At 46.0% G+C, this 19,868-nt stretch overlaps 1 protein-coding gene across 2 annotated transcripts; it reads left to right on the plus strand.

The window, feature by feature from the left end:
* Window positions 1–225: 225 nt before the first annotated feature.
* SVOP (SV2 related protein) lies at window positions 226–19,311 on the plus strand. Of its 2 annotated transcripts, XR_010348723.1 has the most exons (17): window positions 226–358; window positions 3,156–3,316; window positions 4,506–4,591; window positions 5,528–5,626; window positions 6,955–7,026; window positions 7,362–7,486; window positions 9,225–9,288; window positions 9,829–9,954; window positions 10,929–11,057; window positions 11,392–11,465; window positions 11,752–11,828; window positions 12,996–13,103; window positions 14,383–14,494; window positions 14,731–14,812; window positions 15,040–15,129; window positions 15,555–16,319; window positions 18,298–19,311. XR_010348723.1 is itself a non-coding variant. In XM_064392626.1 (16 exons), exons 1-16 carry the CDS (start codon window positions 324–326, stop codon window positions 15,741–15,743), a joined length of 1,629 nt encoding a protein of 542 aa, XP_064248696.1. In that variant the 5' UTR covers window positions 226–323; the 3' UTR covers window positions 15,744–19,311. The 2 variants fall into 2 exon arrangements, 1 of the variants encoding a protein (XP_064248696.1); XM_064392626.1 differs by having other exon boundaries at window positions 15,555–19,311.
* Window positions 19,312–19,868: the final 557 nt, after the last annotated feature.

Below are 19,868 nucleotides of genomic sequence, written 5' to 3' on the forward strand. Positions count from 1 at the left end.
CGCTGAGCCCCGCTCGGCCAAACCGGGCTCAGCCAGGCCGCGCGAGCCGAGCCCAGCTGTGCTGAGCCGAGCCCGGCCGCGCCAAACCCCTCCGAGCTGAGCTAAGCCCGGCCCAGCCGTGCCAAACCGAGCCAAACCATGCCGAGCTGAGCTGAGCCGCGCCGAACCGAGCCAGGCTGAGCCGTGCCGTGCCAGGCTGAGCCCCGCTAAGCCGAGCCCAGCTAAGCCGAGCCCAGGCGCGGCGGTGCCTGCGGAGCTGTCCAGCCTCCCGGCCCGCAGCGAGCCCGCCGTGCGGGAGCGATGAGCGCAGCCGCCGCCCGGCCATGGAGGAGGATCTGTTCCAGCTGAAGCAGCTGCCGTGAGTAGCTCCGGGGAGCCCCGCCGGGGAGCGGCCGGACGTGCCGGGGAGCCGCGGGCAGCGCGGAGGGCAGGGCCGCGCTGCCGCTGGAGCGGCCCGGGTGGAGCATCCCGAGGGATGCGGGAGCTGTTTGTTACATAAATTCACTCGTCCCCTTGGGTTTTTTGGTTTGGTGGGGTTTTTTCTATTTTTTTTTTTATTATTATTATTGTTGTTGGTTTGAGGGGGGGTTTCCTTTTTTTTTCCTTTTTTTTCCTTTTTTTTCCTTTTTTTTCCTTTTTTTTCCTTTTTTTTTCCTTTTTTTTCCTTTTTTTTTTCCTTTTTTTTTCCTTTTTTTTTTCCTTTTTTTTTCCTTTTTTTTTCCTTTTTTTTCCTTTTTTTTCCTTTTTTTTCCTTTTTTTTTCCTTTTTTTTTCCTTTTTTTTTCCTTTTTTTTCCTTTTTTTTCCTTTTTTTTCCTTTTTTTCCCTTTTTTTTCCCTTTTTTTCCCTTTTTTTCCCTTTTTTTCCCTTTTTTTCCCTTTTTTTCCTTTTTTTCCATTTTTTTCCTTTTTTTTCCTTTTTTTTCCTTTTTTTTCCTTTTTTTTCCTTTTTTTTTCCTTTTTTTTTCCTTTTTTTTTCCTTTTTTTTTCCTTTTTTTTCCTTTTTTTTTTCCTTTTTTTTTTTTCCCCCTTTTTTTTTCCCCCTTTTTTTTTCCCCCTTTTTTTTTCCCCCTTTTTTTTTCCCCCTTTTTTTTTCCCCCTTTTTTTTTTTCCCCTTTTTTTTTCCCACTTTTTTTTTCCCACTTTTTTTCCCCCCCTTTTTTTTTCCCCCCCTTTTTTTTTCCCCCCCTTTTTTTTTCCCCCCCTTTTTTTTTCCCCCCCTTTTTTTTTCCCCCCCTTTTTTTTTCCCCCCCTTTTTTTTTCCCCCCCTTTTTTTTTCCCCCTTTTTTTTTCCCCTTTTTTCCCCCCTTTTTTCTTGATGGCAGTAAAAAATCAGCAGGGGTTGTGTTAAAACCGTGGGGATTTCAGGAGAGGAGACGCTGGGCTCGCCTTTGCAGCGGGGTTTGGCCGTGAACAACGTTGTAAATAAATAACGTTGTAAATAACGTTGTGCTTCCTTGCCATCCTCCTCCTCCTCCTCGTCGCCAGGGAGGAATCGCAGAGCAGAGCCTGCCCTGCCAAGGTGGGGTTGGGGGCACCCCAAATCCCCCGTGGGCACTGGCAGCGTTTCTGGGAAGCCAAATGCTGCTGCTGCACGAGGGAAATGCTGATTTTGGGGATGTGGCTGCTGGATCTGTGCAAAAAAAACCCAAAAAAAGGCAAAAACCCAGCCCCAAACGTGATAAAATCTCTGGATTTAACCCCCGGAATTCCTCCCTCCCTCCCTTTCCCCCAATTCCAAATGCCTCCTTTAAAACCAACCTGCTTTTCCCTCCTGCTCCCTTCTCAGGTGTTTTGCAGCATTTTTCCTATTTATAAATCATGGGCTCTGTCTGGCGGGGAGGGAATGTTTCAAGTGGGTGTTAAATATTCATGAGCTCGTGTCAATGACAGAGCACCCTGTCCCAAAACATTCCCGCTAAATTGGACAGGAGCTCCAGCTCTTTCCCAGCCCTGGGTTTGGATTGAGCTTGTCAGGGAAAAGAATCTGAGGTTATTTTATCAGAAGTTGTTATTTTTATCAAGCTTTTTTCCCCATTTTTAAGACCAAAACCTGGGAATACATTCCAAAGCACCTTCCAGTGCAGGTGTTTTGCTGCTGTGAGGTTTTGCAAATAAATGCAGCAGCTCCTTGAGATGTCCCAGATGTGGAAAATTTGGCAACTATGGAATAGAAATTATCCCTGTGGAGTTTTTTTCCTTTGTTTGTGTCAGTTTGTTTCATCTATCCCTAAATTATCCACCTGTATTCTTATTTTCTGTGCTGAGGAATGTGGCAATCTGGGTTTGTGATCCTCAGATTTTGTAGGATCCATCACCTCCAAATCTGGGATGATCTTTAAGGTCCCTGCCTGTGATTCTGGGATAATTTAATTTATTTCCAAAACTATTTCACTTAAATCCAAGGGATTTTCACTTTCCAAAGGGAGAAAGTTCTGCTGTGTTGCAGATAAAGTGAAGGAGCTTTGAGGATCTGTTCCCAAATCTTTGGCCACAGAAAACGTCATAAATGTGGAAAAAACCTTCTCTGGGAAGGGAGCAAATCCCTCTGACCAAAACATCAAAGCTGTGTCAGTTTAGCAAATTCTGGTCTTAAAATGCAGATGTTTCATTAATGACGTGGTATTAAATAATTCTGTTTTAGATGCAAACAGAATCACAGAATCAGCATCCTGATGGAAAAAAACTCCATCCATTCCCTGAACGAGCTCAGTAATTACATTTCACTAAATAATATTTCAAATTCTGGTGCATTTCTGAAGTTTCTAATCACAAAAACAACTCAGGAAATGGAATTTGGGCTCTTCCTGCCTGGACAAAACCCCTGAAATTCAGTGGCACAGCAATGCCTGATTCCAATGAAATCCAGGCCCACCAAACATGGAGCTCATTAAATATGCATCATTCCATCATATTTTTATGACCTCAGTGGTTTCTTACCTTTTGCACAGCACAATAACAACCTCTGTGCCCAACCCCAAGGATGAGATCCCATCCCAGGGCAGGACACCTCAAACCAGCCCCACCCCAAATCCCGGAGTTCCCAGTGGAGAATGGAGACAGGGAATGAGGAGAGCCCTGGATGGAAAAGGGGTTTCAACCCTCCCCAGCTGGAAAATCCTCCTGGAAGGATCCATCCCGGCTTTTTGTGCTTCCAGGGTGGTGAAGTTCCGCCGCACGGGGGAGAGCTCGAGGTCGGAGGAGGATGGAATTTCGGGAGAGCACGAGGTGCAGATCGAGGGGGTGAGGACGGAGCTGGAGCCCGTGGAGCTGGGGGATGGAGCTGCAGTGCCCAAGGAATTCGCCAACCCCACCGATGGTGAGCAGGGCTCTTCTTTTCCTGCATCTCTTCATCTCAGTCAGGCTGGGTGCAGGAGGTTTGGAGGAGTTAAGGACGCCCAGATAAAGAAAATAACTCAGGGAAGTTGTGTTAGACCTGGAAATGGTGGCTTGATCACTCGTTCCCTGTGGGAAGCTCTCTGTGCTCCTTTTTGTGCTGGATACTCCTGTCAGGGGGTTGTGGATCCAGCTGCCACACTGGAATTGGAATTCTGAGTTCCCTCTGGAGCTGCTCAGAGCTCCTGGAGCAGCTGCACCTGGCTGTCCTTCAAGGCTGAGGTGAATCTGCAGAGTTCTGGCTCCTCTTTTCCTGGAGGACACCAGGAATGTCCATCTCAGCCTCTGCTTCCTGCCTGGAGGCATCACTGCTTTAGTGGTTTGTCTTAGCATGGTGTGAAAATTTGGTGTTAATCTTGTTTTTGTGCTTTATCCTTTGGATTTTGTTTGATTTCCTTCTGGTTTGGGAGGAAATCAAACAAAATGTTGTTGTTGTGGGGATCTCACAGCTCTGAGCCAAAGCTTTTCCTGAGGAATGTCCTTTCCAAGCTGATGCAAGTGTTAGAACTGTGAGACTTAAATGGATTTAAGCAACTCAAATATCAAAATGTGCTTTTTTTGGTCATTTCATTTTGCATTTGAGCGAAGGAATTTGAGACATCTCAGCACCTTCAGCTGGAACAAACTAAAGAGGTCATGGCAGTGGGTGGGAAACAACCAGCAGCATTTTGAACAGAAGCTGGGTTTAAGATTTGTGTGTTTTGGAGAAATTCTTGATTTAAATAATGAGAGGTTGCACTGAAATATTCCCTGCAGCTCCCAGCCCTGCTGTGGGCTGGGGCAGAGCTGTTTCTCCCCACAGAAAGCTGCACTCCAGTGGCTGCAGGAGTCACTCCCAGGAGGAGGAGGCTGAACATGGGCTGGATTTGTGGGTGCCACACTGATTTACCTCCATGCGATTAAAATATTCTAGGAAAAATTAGAATTATTTTGGCTTTGGAGGAACACAGAGATTATCCTGAATAGGAATTGTATAATAACAACTAAGTAGCTCTGTTACAGATTTGATATCTCAGCAGTTTAGCCAATTAATTAGTAATTAAACCAAAAAATTCTCTTTCAAGGGCTGGCTTTTCTCAGGAAGCAATCCTCTGGAATTGTTTTCTTTGCAGATACTTTCATGGTGGAGGATGCAGTGGAAGCCATTGGATTTGGGAAGTTCCAGTGGAAGCTCTCTGTCATTACTGGATTGGCATGGGCAAGTAATTTGGATCAGGATCAATTCATGATCATCACTTAGGGAGTCTCAGGGATTTCAGATAATGGGGCAGAGACTCTCCAAGCAGATAAATGTCCAATAAAGCAGGAACTTCACTGGGAATTCTAAACCAACAGCAGCACTCAGCCTTGTTGTGAGGGGTAATGATGGATTTCTTTGTCTCTGAAGTTCTTAGAAATCAGGGTTTGGAAAACCATTTCAATTCTCCACTTCAGTTTGGTTTCAAATGAAAGAGGTTCCAGGCTGCTCCTGCAGTGATTTTTCCACATTCCTCCCATCAGCTGCCACCTTAGTTGTCTGTATCAGTCAGGATTGCTGTAATCTCAGTTTCAGAGGAACAGCAACCCAGCACTCCCACTTTTAACTTTGATATCAGCAACAAAAAAGTCTAAAAAACTTTTGGTTTCCATTTTCCTGCTCTTTCTGAAGCTCTGTGTTCCACCTCCTGTGGTATATTTCAGGATCCTGATACCTGGAGCTGAATTTACTAGCTTTTATCCATGTAAAAAGCTGGAATTTGCCATAGTTTAGATCCTAATTCAGCTGTGGAGTTTGGTTTCCAGCTGATCAATAAAAATCCAGGAGTGTTTAAGGGAAAAAGTTACAAGGTATTAAACACTCCTGACTGAATGTGAAGGGGCTGAAAGCTGGAATTTGCACTGTGCAAGTGACTGAACCTGTGTCACTGACCAGCCAAACCTCCTCAAAATCTTTAGATTCAGCTCTTTGAATCCTCTCTGCCAGAGTTACTAAAAGTGCTGACAATCAGAAATGAGTTTAAATGTTTAATATTTAACATTTTACTCACCCACAAGGTGGGAACATCACGGAAATGTCTCCAAGGCCTATTATTGACTCCTAAATCCACCTGATTTGCAGGCACTTGTTGATTTTTGCTTTCTCTTCCCCCTGCAGATGGCAGATGCCATGGAAATGATGATTTTAAGTATCCTTGCTCCTCAGCTGCACTGTGAGTGGCGCTTACCCAGCTGGCAGGTTGCATTGCTCACCTCGGTAGGAAAAATACCTGACAGCTCCTGTCTTCCCTGAGCTTTTGCCATCATTGTTACCCAGACATTTTGCTTTCTATCCCCATTAAATCTATTAAATCTCCTCGTGGCCTTTGCAGGTTGCTTTCAGATTGGAAGTTTATAGGAGGTTTTAAAAAAAGATTTATAGGAGTTTTTTTAAAGATCGAAGTAACGAAATTCAGTGAGAACTGAGGGCATTTTGCAGGTTTCAGGATCAAAGTTTCATGTGATTTCCAGGAAAACCTATGAATTCAATCAAATTCATCCTAAAATTCAAACCATTTGATTAATTTTTCAAAAATCGGTAAATTTTTGTTATCTTGCTTGCAAATCTTTCTCTCTCCCCACATCTAAGCTCTCTGCCATGCTGAGAGCTCTGAGAGAGAACAAAGAGTTGATTTTTGAGGTTGGACTCCATGATATCAGAAGTCTTTTCCAGCCTAAATAATTCTGGGATTATCCAGTGATCTCTGGAAGCAGAGATCTTACAACACCACCTCCAAGGATGGTGCTGTGGTGTTGGAATCCTGCAGTGCCTTTAGGGATAAGAAAACAAATTTGGGAGCCCTTCTCTAAGCATAGGCCACTGCTGAATTTCCCTGAATTTTATTCCCTGAATTTCTCTCTCCTTTAGTTGTTCATGCCCTTTGTTTGAATGTGTAAAATGGTTCAGATGCTCAGCAGATGGAAATGGTGTCCTTGAATCCCATGAATGTCCCATCCCTGAGTGCAGCTCAGCACGAGAGTGTCACCTCTGAAAAGGCTTCAGGGGTATTTTCTTTCACACTTCAGACTTTTCTAAACTTTTAAGGTGTAATTTTATCTCCATTCAAACCTGGGAGCTGCTGGGGGTGGTGGCAGGAGGCTGGAGGAGAGCTCTGTCCTGCAGATCTCAGCCAACAGCTCCTCAGCTTTTATTCTTATTTTCTTCAATATATTTTCTTCAACTTTTGTTCAGTATTTTCTTGGAGCTGCAGAGCTCTGTGTCTTCCAGGGCTGGGCTCACAATGACACAATACCAGTGTGCCCAGTCCAGGCCAGACTGGGATTGTCTGGGTTGTCTCTGATGGATTTTTTAATGCAAAGCTGACTTGAGGAGAGACCTTGTTCCATCCCTGCTCCAGCCCAGAAAGAACTCAATGATCTTTAAGGCCCTTTCCAATCCATCCCATTCTCTGACCTCCTGCACATCTCACTCTGTTTTGGGTTGAAATGTTCTGGTTTCACTGGAAGTTTGTGTTCTGTGTTTGTTAAACTGCAATTTTCACTTATTAAGGGAAAGATTTTATTTTTTTTCCTGCTGTTCCACAGGTGGTGTTTGTGGGAATGATGTCCAGCTCCACGCTCTGGGGAAACATTTCAGACCAGTATGGGAGGAAAACAGTAAGTCTGCAGCTCCTGCTGGGATATATCCTAATATTTTGTGCAGCTGGCACAGGGTGCCCAGAGAAACTGTGGCTGCCTCATCCCTGGAAGTGTTTGAGGCCAGGTTGGAGCACCCTGGGATAGTGGAAGGTGTCCCTGCACCTGGAATGGGATGAGCTTTAAGCTCCCTTCCAACCCAAACCATTCCAGGATTCCATATTCCCAAATGCCCACATGTCCCAAGCAGCACTGAGCACATCCAGAACTGAGCTCCTGTGAAAGAGAAGGCATCTGAAGCTCTGTTTTACACTTTCATTTGTGTTACAGTGATTTTTAACTCTTGCTGCACACAGGGCCTGAAGATCAGCGTGTTGTGGACCCTCTACTATGGGATCCTCAGTGGATTTGCTCCCATTTACAGCTGGATCCTGGTGCTGAGGGGCCTGGTGGGCTTTGGGATTGGAGGAGTGCCTCAGTCGTAAGTAAATACTCACAACTCCAAACTTCCTCATTTCTCTTTCTTTCTTAGGAGATTCTCCTGCAGGACTGAAGTCTTGTTTCTGTTCAGGCACCCCAAACCTTGGTCTTGTTGCAAGGCAGGTCATGCCTTAAACAACAGGATTTAGAGGCCCTGAGTCTGATTGTAAAACCCCAGATTATCGTTCACTCAGAGCCTGAACTCCCCATCTCACCCTGAGCTGGAACTTCAAACCCACACGGCCCAGACTGAGCACTGGAGATGCTGGGATGGCCCAGAAGGAAAAGGAAGTGTCAGGATATTTCTCTGTCAGTGGGTGGTTCCTTTCACTGAAGAGAGGGATCCATAAATTTTCCACCTGCAATAGATCACCCTGCTCTAGGCTTTTAATTATGAATGTAAATGGAAGGGTACAGGCATTCTCTCTCTCTGTAGTCTTTTATCCTTACCAATAATTGATTTTTTTTGGAGCCTGGCTTGGATTGGTGGCTCACAGATTCCTTCCCAGTGGCTTTTCCATGGCCACTCCCAGATTAAAACCCAGAGCTGCAGGTGCAGCCCAGCCAGGGCCACTGGACTTGGCTCACTGAGGTTCTGAGGCTTCATGAGAGAAAAACCAGAGCCAGTTACAGATCTCCAAGTGCATCCCATCCTCCCTGAGTCTGTGTCCTGTTCTGACTAACAGGGGTTTATTTGACAGAGGGGTAAACGTGGCTGAAGCAGGAAAAGTAGCTCCTTTCTGATATCCTTAGGCTGTGTGATTTTTGGAGGTGAGTGCCTGGATCTCCATGGAGTGAGTGTCATTTCCTCCTCTGGATTGGCTCCAACAATTCCATGTCCTCCTTTTGCTGGGGTCATTCACCAGCTCCTGTTTTCTCTGCACTGCAGAGGGACCTGAGCTACACTTTAAGATGTGATTTGAGTTCTCTGCTTGAATGAAATATTGTGTGAAACTTCCTGCTTTCCACAAGCTGGGCAGCTCCTCAGAGATCAATCCACTCTTTAAGTTAGTAAGAATTTTGTCCCAAACCTCAAAGGAAGCCTGAGGAGTTTGGAGACTGAGACAATGGAGTGCAAACAGAGCAAAGCCAAACCTTTCCAGTTTGAAAGAGATGACAGGGCCTGGACTGGCTGCTGCCTGACTTCCTCCTTGGGAATTCCTCCTGGAGAAGCTTTGCCATCACTCCTTGGCACAGGCATGAAGCAAAGCCTCAGTGGTTGTTCTTTGAATCCCACAATAAAAGAACGCAAATTATTTTATATCAGTGACATGAAAGTATTCTCCTCTTGGAGAGTTGAACCCTGGCACAGGAGATGGATGGGAATTCTCTGAGCCACTTGTAAAGCCCTGAAGAAATTCTTTATCCAGCAAGAGTTTGTGTTGGATTCTGATGGACCACACTGAAAATAACAGATAAAATGGTATTTCCACTGGTGCTCTGGCTCAGAGCAGGGCTGTGACAACATGAGCATCAAGATCTGCATTTGACTGATGACCATGGGGTCATAAAACAACACCAAAAGAGCAAATTGTGTCCTCTCTTGCAATGTTGAAGGGTTTGTTCTGGGGTGGAAGGGGGCTGTGACCCAGTGTCACAGCTTGGCTGGCTCTGGGGATAGGGAGAGCTTTGAGTTTCTCCTCTGGGTTTGGCAGTTTTATTAAAAGGCAAAAGGGATGTTTGACCCTGTGGCATTTCCCTCTCTATGCTGACATTTTCCTCTCTGTTCCCTCTTTTAGGGTAACTTTATATGCTGAGTTCCTTCCAATGAAAGCCAGAGCAAAATGCATTTTATTAATAGAGGTGAGTGGGTGCATTCTGATCCTCAAAGGACAAATCCTCTGGTGGTCACATCCCTTCCATCCTCCTGCCTGGAAATCCCCTCAGAGCTGCAGCCAGGCCTGGCCTGTCCACCCTGGTGTGGAGCTGAGTCACTCCTGAGCTCTGCTACCAGCCCAGCTCCAAAAACAGCAGAAAGTTTTCCTGTCACACTCCACTCTTGGTGTTGAATTTGCCTTTTTCCAAATTATTTTGCACCCAAGGCTGCAGAGTGAGCACGAGAGGAGTGTTAAATGTCCATAATTTTGTGATGAAATGCATCTCAGTGATGGATTTGGAGAGCTGACAGCTCCACAAATTCAGTGCTAAATTCAGCTCCACAACTTCATCCAAACTTCTCAAAGTCACTCAGGGCAGAATTTTGGCCCTGGAATATTTTAAGGCAGAATTCACACTGGAATTTCTCTCTCCAGCATTCCCTGGTGAGCACAGCCTGGAGTGTTCCAAAGAAGAGGCCTTGGGAGCACTCTATTCCTCATTTTTTGTTGGTTTTCCCACTTCCAGGTGTTCTGGGCCCTTGGGACTGTGTTTGAAGTGCTCCTGGCAGTGGTGGTGATGCCCACGCTCGGCTGGCGCTGGCTCCTCATCCTCTCTGCCCTCCCACTCCTGCTCTTTGCTGGCCTGTGTTTTGTAGGTATTCCTCATGGATTCATGTGAATTCCTGCAATTCCCATCCCTCTACCCCATTCTGTGACCCAGCTGAAGGAAATCAGGACAGTTTTGGGCTCTTTGGTGTTGTCTTCTGTAAATAATGACCAAAAAAATGCAGTTTCAACAGGGTGCTGGGAAAAACATCCCAGGGAGAGTTGGGTTGATGTGACTGTAATTGCTGGAGGACAATGCAGGGCTGGAATTTGGTGAAATCAGACCTGGAACCCTCTCCAATTCAATTACCTTGTTTCAACTAAGTTCAGTGGAATCAACATTTTGTCAAAAGCTGTTGCTATTTCCCTAAATTCTCTTTCGATTTTGTCACTTCTAGAATCAATTTCCACTTAAGAATCCTCCCAAATCAGGGATAGGATCTGCAGAGTTCAGGCCAGATTCTAAAATGAGTTAAACCTGAGCTTCAGTGCTATATTTTATTATTTGTTAGGTGATATCTTTGCCAAGCACTCAGTCTCCTCATAGATAAATGTCCTTGTCAGGTGGTTTAGCAGCCCTTTTCATTCCTTAGTTTTTAAAGAATACCTGCAGTTATCCAGGTGATCACAAGCTTGTTCTAAATTAAAAGGAGCTTAAACCCATGAATTTTGGAATGCCAGGAGCATCTTGTAATTTGCCCTGGATGCTTTGCCATTCCTGCACAGAAGGGATAATGTAAAAATTCCCAAATTCTGCCAAAATTCCCAACAGCTCTCAGGGATAAACCCAAAGGAATGGAAGGGGAAGGGTTCTGAGTTGATGGGGAAAGTGGGGGGTTACAATTTTTAAAGCCTGATGAGATGATTGGTACTCTTCCTTGGAATTCTTCCAGCTTAGTTCTGTAATCCTTTTTTATGTGAGAATCTGCTGGAGTCACTGAGATTCCCCCAAGGAAACTCCCAGAGTTTATTGCTGGTTGTGACACCCTCCTGTATGTGTGACCTGCTCTGCTCCCTTAGTGGCTGCCAGAAAGTGCCAGGTATGATGTGTTGTCTGGGAACCAGGAGAAGGCTCTGGCCACTTTGAAGAGGATTGCCACAGAAAATGGAGCTCCAATGCCCTTGGGAAAACTGGTGGTTTCCAGGCAGGTATGTGCAGCTGACAGAACAGTGAAACTGAGGGGGTTTGTAAGCAAATCATCAATGTTCTGTTCATTTTAATGTCTCAGCTAGGCAGAAAAAATGAGGTTTGATCATTTAGGCCTCTTTTCCACTGAGGAAGAGTTAATTTCTCATTTGGAAGTGAAAAGCAGCTTTAAAATGGGCATTTAATGTGATTTAACCTCACTGTTATTAAAGAAAACCAAACCTTGAGGTTGTTGAGGGGCTCAGGTCAGAATTCCTGGATCTGAGTGCATGAGACAGGATGAAATTTGACACTTTAGCTGTCCCTCATCACCCAAATTCTGCTTGTTGCCAACAGGAGGACCGAGGCAAAATGAGGGATCTTTTCACCCCCCATTTCCGCTGGACCACGCTGCTGCTCTGGTTTATTTGGTAAGAAAAAACCTAAAGGTTCAGTGCCAGCACAGCTCTAAATGGGTTTTACTGAAGGGATTTTACACAAATACAGCAACTTCCTCCTCAGAAAAGAAAACAACCAACCAAAAAAAAAACCCAGCCTATATTGATTTGTAATTTATTCAACCACCCAAGCATTCCAAATCAAATTGCCCTTTAATTTTCTGGATGCTGAAATAGCTTGGAGGTAGGACTTTTGATTGGTGGTGTTTCTTTTAAGTTGGACCACCTAAAACTTCCTCTCTCATTTGCTTCCTTGCAGGTTTTCCAATGCTTTTTCATATTATGGGTTAGTTTTATTAACTACAGAGCTCTTCCAAGCAGGAGATGTTTGCAGCAGTGAGTATTGCTCCATCTTTTCTTTTTAAATATCTCCTGTTAAAACTGTTGAAATATCTTTTATCAGATAACCTTCTGCTGGTGGTTTGGAAAAGGAACATGGCTGAGTTTTAAATCTATTTTAAATTTTTCCTCATCTCTGCCCAGTGCAGAGAGGTCCTGCAATGGTTTTGAGCCCAAAATGTCAAACAGGAAGACAACCTTCAAGGCAGACCTGTTATCTGTTCCTCTTGATTAAAAAAAAAGTGATTGAATAAATACAAGTTTGCAGATTTGACAGGTCTAATTAGTTCTGAGAGAGAGAAACTGCTGCTGTGGAGCTCCTGGGTTCTCAAGATGGGAAAACCTGCTGAGAAAAGAGATAATGGTGGGAAATCAACATCCTTTGTGTTGCAGAAATTTTTTTGGGGGAAAAAGAAGGTGCTTTGACTGAGTTAAGAAGAGGCTTGAACAGTTTGATTCCCCGGGGGAGGAATGATTGCATTCAGAACATTTGTAATTAGGGAAAACTGCCTGGAAGTTGGGAAATTATAAAAGGTGGATGGAGAGTGTTGGAGCAGCCCCAGATTCCAGGGATGAGCAGCAGGGATGAGCTCTGGGAGCTCTGACTCAGGTTTGCCTCCCCAGAGGAGGATGCAGCCCTTAAAAAACCTTTTTTTTTTTTAATAAGGACATGGGGTTTTTCAGTATTCTCAGAGTGTAGGAGGTGTTGGGATCCCAATTTGTGTTGGGAGAAACTGAATTATTGGAGTTAATTCTGTCCTGAGCCCTGGACTGGAAAATAATTCAGGCTGTACAGCTGATAAGGAGGTGGAATTTTCACTGAGCTGAGACATCCTGTCACAGAAAATTTTATAAATGTTCAGTGTTTTCAGGCAAAATCACCAAGCATTGCTCTTCAGTGCCCCTCTGACTCTGAATTCCATCTCAGCAGCACTGCAGGCATTCACAGGAGGAATAACAATTAAATCAAAGGGGCAGAATCACTTGAATTTCTATCTCTAAACAACTTCCCAGAAGTGTTTTAAAGGATGGTGGGTGCAGTGAATCCACACCAGTCCTTGCAGCCCATCCCTTCCTAAATTTCAGCAGTAAAAATGAGAGACCCAGCAGAAAGGGTAAACATGGAAGAGTTTGCATTGAATATTTGTGGTTTTTTCCCTGCAGTATCCAGCAGAAGGCAGGAAGTGAAAGCCAAGTGCAGCCTGACCTGTGAGTACCTGACAGAGGAAGATTACACTGACCTGCTCTGGACAACCCTGTCAGAATTCCCTGGTAAGGAGCAATGGGAAGCTGGAGTTTTTCCTTGGAATGGCTCAGGGTGTGGCAATGGGCTCTGGCAGCAGCAGTGGGACTGGGATTCTGGCCTGATGCTTCCCACAGCACTCAGAGCTCCTTGCTGGAGCTGGGGATTCTCCCTGCCCTGGGATCACTCCACAAAAAATCAGACATTGCTCTGGAATGGCCCCTCTGTCTGTTCCAGCCCAGCAGCACTTCAGGAGGAGGAAAACCCAAATCAAAGGGGCAGAAACACTGGACTTCTATCCATAAGTGACTTTCCAGAGGTATTTTCAGAGGATTATGGGTACAGTGAATCCATGGAGAACTTGTTCCCTAAATCCCTGTGTCCAGCCTCAGTCCTGAACCTGTCATTTTCAGGCAATTCCAGCAAATTTCCATGGGCAGTCTGGCACAGGACAAGAAAAATAGTGTGAAACAGCCATTGATCCTTCAGATGGAGGGGACTTCCCAAAGTTAATCTGATTGAAACAACACCAGAGACAGGGAGCAGGATATTTTCACTCTTCTGGATCATCGTTTCAGGGCTAAAAGCTCAAGGAGAAGCAATTAAATGAATGATAATTTGCAAGTATGACTGAGAAATATGCACAGTCATTCCTAAGAGGAGTGTGCTGCCAAACAGGAATTTTGGGAAGGATACCCAGAAGAAAAGAGTGGGTGCCTGGAGTGGTGCTGTGGCTACAAGGTCTGGTTTGATCCTCACACACACTGAGGTGGGAAATATTGACAGGGTACCTCTGGATGTGACACTGATGCTGGAATAATCCCCACTCCTGCTGTGCATCAGCTTTTAAAAGGATCTGGGAAAATTGCTTTGGAGGGAAGACTTAATAGTGAGATTTACTGAGCTTGATCTATTTTCTGTCAAAAAGCAGGGGAGAAGTAATTTGGTGAAACATCTAAATAACAGAACAGAAAGAAAATACCACATTCTAAAAATCCAGCAGGGAACAATGGCCAGAAGTTGAGCAGAAGTTCTTCCAATGAGACATGAGCAGGTGTTTCAGGCATTCCCATCAGTAATCCCTGGATTTGTAGATTTGTGGAGCAGGTAGCAGGGCTCAGCAGCTGGGACACAGAATTCCTGTTCTCACATGGCACCAGCAGCAATCCACCCCACAGCCCTGCCTGGGGCCAGCAAAGGACTGGAAAGAGAGGCCAGAATTTCCAATCTAAGCCACCCAGGCTGTGTTGAATCTGCTGCAGCCCCTCTTTGCTTGATTCCCAAGGGTCTCCTGGTGTCTCCCCACAGGTGTGTTGGTGACCCTGTGGATCATCGACCGCATCGGCCGCAAGAAGACCATGGCCCTGTCCTTCCTGGTCTTCTCCTTTTGCAGCCTCCTGCTCTTTCTCTGTGTTGGAAGGTGAGTCCACCACAGGGAACAGCTGGAGTAAAGGATTTCTCCATGTCCTCTCTTGGCTGTGGTGGGAGAACTGGGAGTGGTGGTTTGAAAAGCCGTGGGGTGGTCGTGGAGAAGGATTTAAGGCTGGGGTTGGGTTTTCTCACCAGAGTTGGGAGGGAAGTAAAATTGAATTCCAAGTGAACCCAGCAGATGGTACTTAACATTCCCAAACTCTGCTCTCCTCTTTCCTCTCACAGAAATGTTCTTACTGTGCTGCTCTTCATTGCAAGAGCTTTTATTTCAGGAGGATTTCAGGCTGCCTATGTTTACACTCCTGAGGTAAGGGGGTTGTTGTGGCGCTGGGAATATTCAAGGGGAGTGAGAACAGGGTGGGAAAGTCATTTGGTGACCTGTTCCCTATTGTCCTCACCCCATACTGGAGCTGTAGGTCCCATTGTCATTGTCTGACAGAAGGTGCTGTGGCACCACTTATTAATTCCCATTGATTTAGGAGTGGAAGGAGGAAAACTTCTCACTGTGATTGATGGGGTGATTTTTTCCCACAGGTTTATCCCACAGCCACACGAGCTTTGGGCCTGGGAACGTGCAGTGGAATGGCCAGAGTGGGAGCCCTCATAACCCCGTTCATTGCACAGGTAAATCCCTTCTCCTCTGAGACTGAAGGCATAAGAAGCTTGGATTGATGATCTTGGAGGTCTTTTCCAGCATTAGCAATTCCATGATTCTATGAAGGTGATGTAGAACCTGCTTTTCTTCCACTATCCCATGTTGTTCCAAGCTCTGTCCTTGGACATTTCCAGGGGTGGAGCAGCCACACCTTCTCTGGAAAACCTGTGCCAGGACTTCCCACCCTCACAGGGAAGAATTCCTTTCTAAAATCCAGTCTAATCCTGCCCTCTGAGGGTTTAAAACCACTGCCCCTTGTCCTGGCACAACCTATGAAATCTCCCTCCTTTCCAGAATCTTCAAGTTAAACTTTCTTCCCAATACCACAATTAAAATTTCTGTTGCTCCATCAGTATTTCCATGCTGTTTTGCATTCCCTGCCTTTGTCCTGCAGGTGATGTTGGAATCCTCAGTGTATCTGACCCTGCTGGTTTACAGTGGCTGCTGCCTGCTGGCTGCCCTGGCCTCCTGCTTCCTGCCCATCGAGACCAAGGGCCGTGGCCTGCAGGAGTCCAGCCACAAGGAATGGGGCCAGGAGATGGTGGGCAGAGGATCTCATTCCCCAGGGGAATCACAGGAATGATGGCACATGGAAACCTGCTGGAAGAATGAAGGATAGGAGCAAGATGTCTCACAAAACCTCCGAGCCTGAAGCATGGAAAGCTGACCACCATCACTGCCATCCTCACGTGTCAAACTGCAGGAGTTTGGGGTTGAACCTCAGCAAATTGTGTTTCTGCTGCTCTTTGCTCACACCCATAAAAACTTTTTTGGATGGAGAGGCCTTTGTTCCAGACATCCTTGGAAGTTTAGCAGGAGGGGTTTCTCTTCAGTCTGTCGTGCTTGCATGGTCAGCTCTTCAGCTTAAAATGTCCTGTGCCAAGCAAATGCCAAGTGACTGCAGCCCAGCATAAGCTGTCATTAAAACACTGAGCTCTTGATGCCTAAAACCAAGAAATTCATCTTTAGTGTGGCCCTGGCCTGGCACAGGGTGGATTCCATCCCTACCACTATGGATTAAATGCCTGCCTTGCACTTTTAGCCATCAAAACCATCACCAAAATGTGATTCTGTCAAACCAACCCAGGCTTTCCAGTTGGGTTTTGTACCTGGAGAGTGAATTGCTTGGAAACTGATTCTGATGTTTCTCCCATCCCAGGTGGGTAGTTGGAGCAGGGAGGGTGCTGTTGCTGCAGAGGGACCTTGTAGCAGAAATGGAAATCACAGAGTCATTAAGATTGGAAAAGACCTCCAAGCTCATGGAGTCCAATGCGTAAATCCTCGTTTTTTGGAGCAGAACTGGACTTCTCTGGCATTGCCAGGAACCTTGAGCTCTCTGCCTGTTGCTTGGAGTGAGGAGGTTCTCACTCCTGGGCTTCTTTGTGTGGATCCAGGTGTGTCCCTGCTCCATTACCTGGGCACATCCTCATGGTGGGGTTGCCCCAGCTGGAGTCAGGAGCTGCTGTTGGGATGGAGCCACTCCTGACAGCTGGGCAGGACCTTTCCTGCTGATTGTACAGGGACTGCTGACAAAGGAATGTAGCTGGAATAAGTGAACAAAAGCATGGGAAGAGCCCATCTGCAGAGCCCCTGCATGAGGAACATCCCTCCCTCAGGTGTGGCTCCTCAAGGGATGATCCCACTCTTGTCAGGGAATGTAAAGAGCTCAGGGGAGGACAAGCTCGTCTGGTTTGTCACAAACCTGTCCCTGGGCACGAGTCAGGTGGCAGAGTCTGTGGGAATGTGTAGAGATCTGAGATGTGCCTCATCAAGTCTCAGTGGATGTTCAGGATTCCAGACCTTGGGACACACAACCAAATGTGGGTGAGGTGGACTTGGTGAGGTGTGGGAGCAGTGGGGGTTTGTGGTCTGTGTGAGCAAGTGACTCACCTGAGCACAGGTGAATGTGCAACACATTTTTACACTTGAACATTTTAAGTACTCTGGGAAGCAGGGCCCATTCCTGGGGTCAGGAATAGGTCTCCAAGTCCATGTTTGGTGCAGTAGAGGTGAGCACTGTGGGGCACAGCTGTCACTGAGGGTCACAGCTCTGAGGTCACTCAGTGCCCTCCACATGCCAGGCTGCTCCTTTGGAAACTGAGAGGAACACAGGAGTGGAAAATTCCTTAAGGAAAGCCAGGAAACTCAGGCTGATGGAAAAGGCCAAAGAGGTTGAAATTGTGTGAGGGGGGATTTCTGCTGAGAACTGAGTTTGCCAAGGCACTGAGTGTCCATGCAGTCCCACTGGAGGATGGTGACTCAGTGAAGGATTCCAGGAATGGTTGGTGGAAACAGGCAAACTTGGCTTTTCCCAGTGAGTTGCAAATGAATTCAGCTCCCAGGGGATCCCTGGGCTCAGCTGTGGGTGATGGCACAGAACCCTCTGTCCCTTCCAGCTGGGTTGGTTCCCTTTGTGCCCCCTGTCCCTGTGTCCTCACACTCCACCAAAATCAAGCTCCAGCTGATCCCAGTAAACAGACAGGGCTCTCCTGGCACTGCCACCAACCACAGCTCATCTGTTCACCTCCCCTGTGTGCCTGGGGCAGAGCCAGAGGGACTTGTTCCATGGAACACCAGAATTCCAAAGTTATTTGGCTTGGGAGGCACCTTAAAGCTCATCCAGGCAGGGACACTTTCACCAGCCAGGTTGCTCCAATCCCCATCCACACCCGACCTTGAGCACTTCCAGGGATGGGGAACCTCTCTGCTTTCACTTGGAGGGGCCTCTGATGTGCTGGATGTGGGACACAGCAGTGAGGAAGAGATCCTGGATGGGTTTAATCCGATGTTACCCCACGTGTGTGGCCAGTGAGCTGGAAAAGCTGCTGGGCTGGGATCTCCTGGAGCTGGGTTTGCTGTGCTCAGTCAGGCTCTGCACCCCTCAGTGACAGCTCTGACATTCCATCCTCATCCTGCTGCTGCCTTGAGGCCATTCCAGTCCCCCAGGTGTTTCCATGCTCCCTTCCTTGGCCTTGCCATGAGCTGTGTTTGCATCCCAAAACTCTGGAATTGAGCCTGGGTGGAGGTGACAAAGAATCCAAAGTGCAGGACAGGCCATGGCCCAGTTTGTTACTCCAGGAGTTAAAATTCTGCTTTCCCAGGGTAATGTTCACATCTCACTCCATTATTTTTTTTAGGTGAATATTCAGCAGTTTTAAAGAATTGCATCCAACGGCCTTTAGAGAGTTTTAGGTGAAGTTTGTCTGTTCATGCACACCTGGATCCTACAGATAAGCCTCTTGCCAGGTAAAGATTTATAGGGAATGCAACATTTTCCATGTTGAATAGATCAGTTTTAACCTGTGACATTTACAGTGCTAACCAAAAAATGGAAGGCGTTTTTGCTTTTCACTTTTTATGAATTCTGCACTAAGAAAACCTATTTAATGATAGAAATACCAAGATTGGTGTTGCTGGAGCTTTGATTTTGTTAAAGCTTGATCCAAAGCTCACTGAAATCTGGGAACATCCCCTGTGGATATCCATGGGCTTTGGATCAGCTGAATGAAAGGGAGAGGTAGGAGCCCACCACAGCTGATCCCACCTGGCTGAATTCAGCAGGAGCCCATTGGGCACTGCAGAAACAGAGCTGGAATTGAGGATTTGCAGGAATTTGCATAAAATTAATAAGAGAAGGCCATTTTAGCTCGTTCACTGAGAACACTGGGGTTGACACACACCAGTCCTAAATCACCACCTCTCGATTTTATCAGTAGGGCAGCACCATTTAGGTACAAAATAAACTTCCAAAGAATCCTTTTCCACACTGGGTATTTCTCACTGGTAAAGGAATCACTGCAACTGCTTTGTTTCAAACAGGAAGGTGAGATCCTTTGGAATTCAAACAGAATTGGGGGATTTGGTTTTGCCAAGTGTCCAAGATAGCCAAGCTGTGGGAATGTAATTCCCCAAGTGTGCTTGGATGGGATGATTTGTTATTCCCAAATACTTGCTGAAAGAGCAGCGAATGTTTCCATGTCTGAATGTACAGTTTCTAAGCTGGATTTACATTTTAATGTTGAAAAACTTGGTGTATCTCAAGCTTGTTGTAAAATACTCCTCTGGTTCCTGTTCCTGACGTGGCATTGGAGAGTTGAAGTCCACATTAGATATTTTATGTTAAACAAATAAATAGTTTTTTCAGGAAATAAGTTTTTGCCTCTTCTGGGGGATGTTTAGGAGGGTTTTTTTTTTTGTCTTGGTGTTCAGAGGTTTGAACTACAGGGCTCAGCACTCTGCAGGTCTGACTCATTTTCTGTCTGTTTTGTGTATTTAGATGAAAAGTCACAGGATTCCTGTTCCCATTGTAAGTAACCTCACTCCATCAAAATACTGTGGATGCTGCATCCCTGGAAGTGTTCCAGACAAGGTTGGACAGGGCTTGGAGCACCTGGGATAGTGGAGGTTGTCCCTGCCATGGCAGGGGTGGGACTGGATGAGCTTCAAGATCCCTTCTCACCCTAACCATTCTGGGATTCTGTAATTCTAAAAATTCTCTTTTGGCCTCTTTCCTGAGTGTACTGGCATCAGGTGGCTCCACATGTGTCTGGACTTTGGAGCAGAGAGGGTTCCTTCTGCTAATTTCCATTTCAATATAAACCTTCATTTCCCTATCACTTTTCTAAACCATAATTAAGTGCCCAACCCTATTTTCCTCTACCCTGTCACTGATATTCTTATTTTGATGCCAAATAATTTACAGGCAGGA

The sequence above is a fragment of the Passer domesticus genome, chromosome 17, assembly GCF_036417665.1.
Source record: "Passer domesticus isolate bPasDom1 chromosome 17, bPasDom1.hap1, whole genome shotgun sequence".
NCBI lineage: Eukaryota > Metazoa > Chordata > Aves > Passeriformes > Passeridae > Passer > Passer domesticus.

What these genes read in the sequence shown, in the direction of transcription:
- SVOP (XM_064392626.1), top strand. Translation starts at nt 324, where the DNA reads ATGGAGGAGGATCTGTTCCAGCTGAAGCAGCTGCC. An exon ending in TTCCAGCTGAAGCAGCTGCC is followed by an intron (nt 359 to 3,155) that starts GTGAGTAGCTCC and finishes TTGTGCTTCCAG; the next exon opens with GGTGGTGAAGTTCCGCCGCA. An exon ending in AACTGGTGGTTTCCAGGCAG is followed by an intron (nt 11,058 to 11,391) that starts GTATGTGCAGCT and finishes TGTTGCCAACAG; the next exon opens with GAGGACCGAGGCAAAATGAG.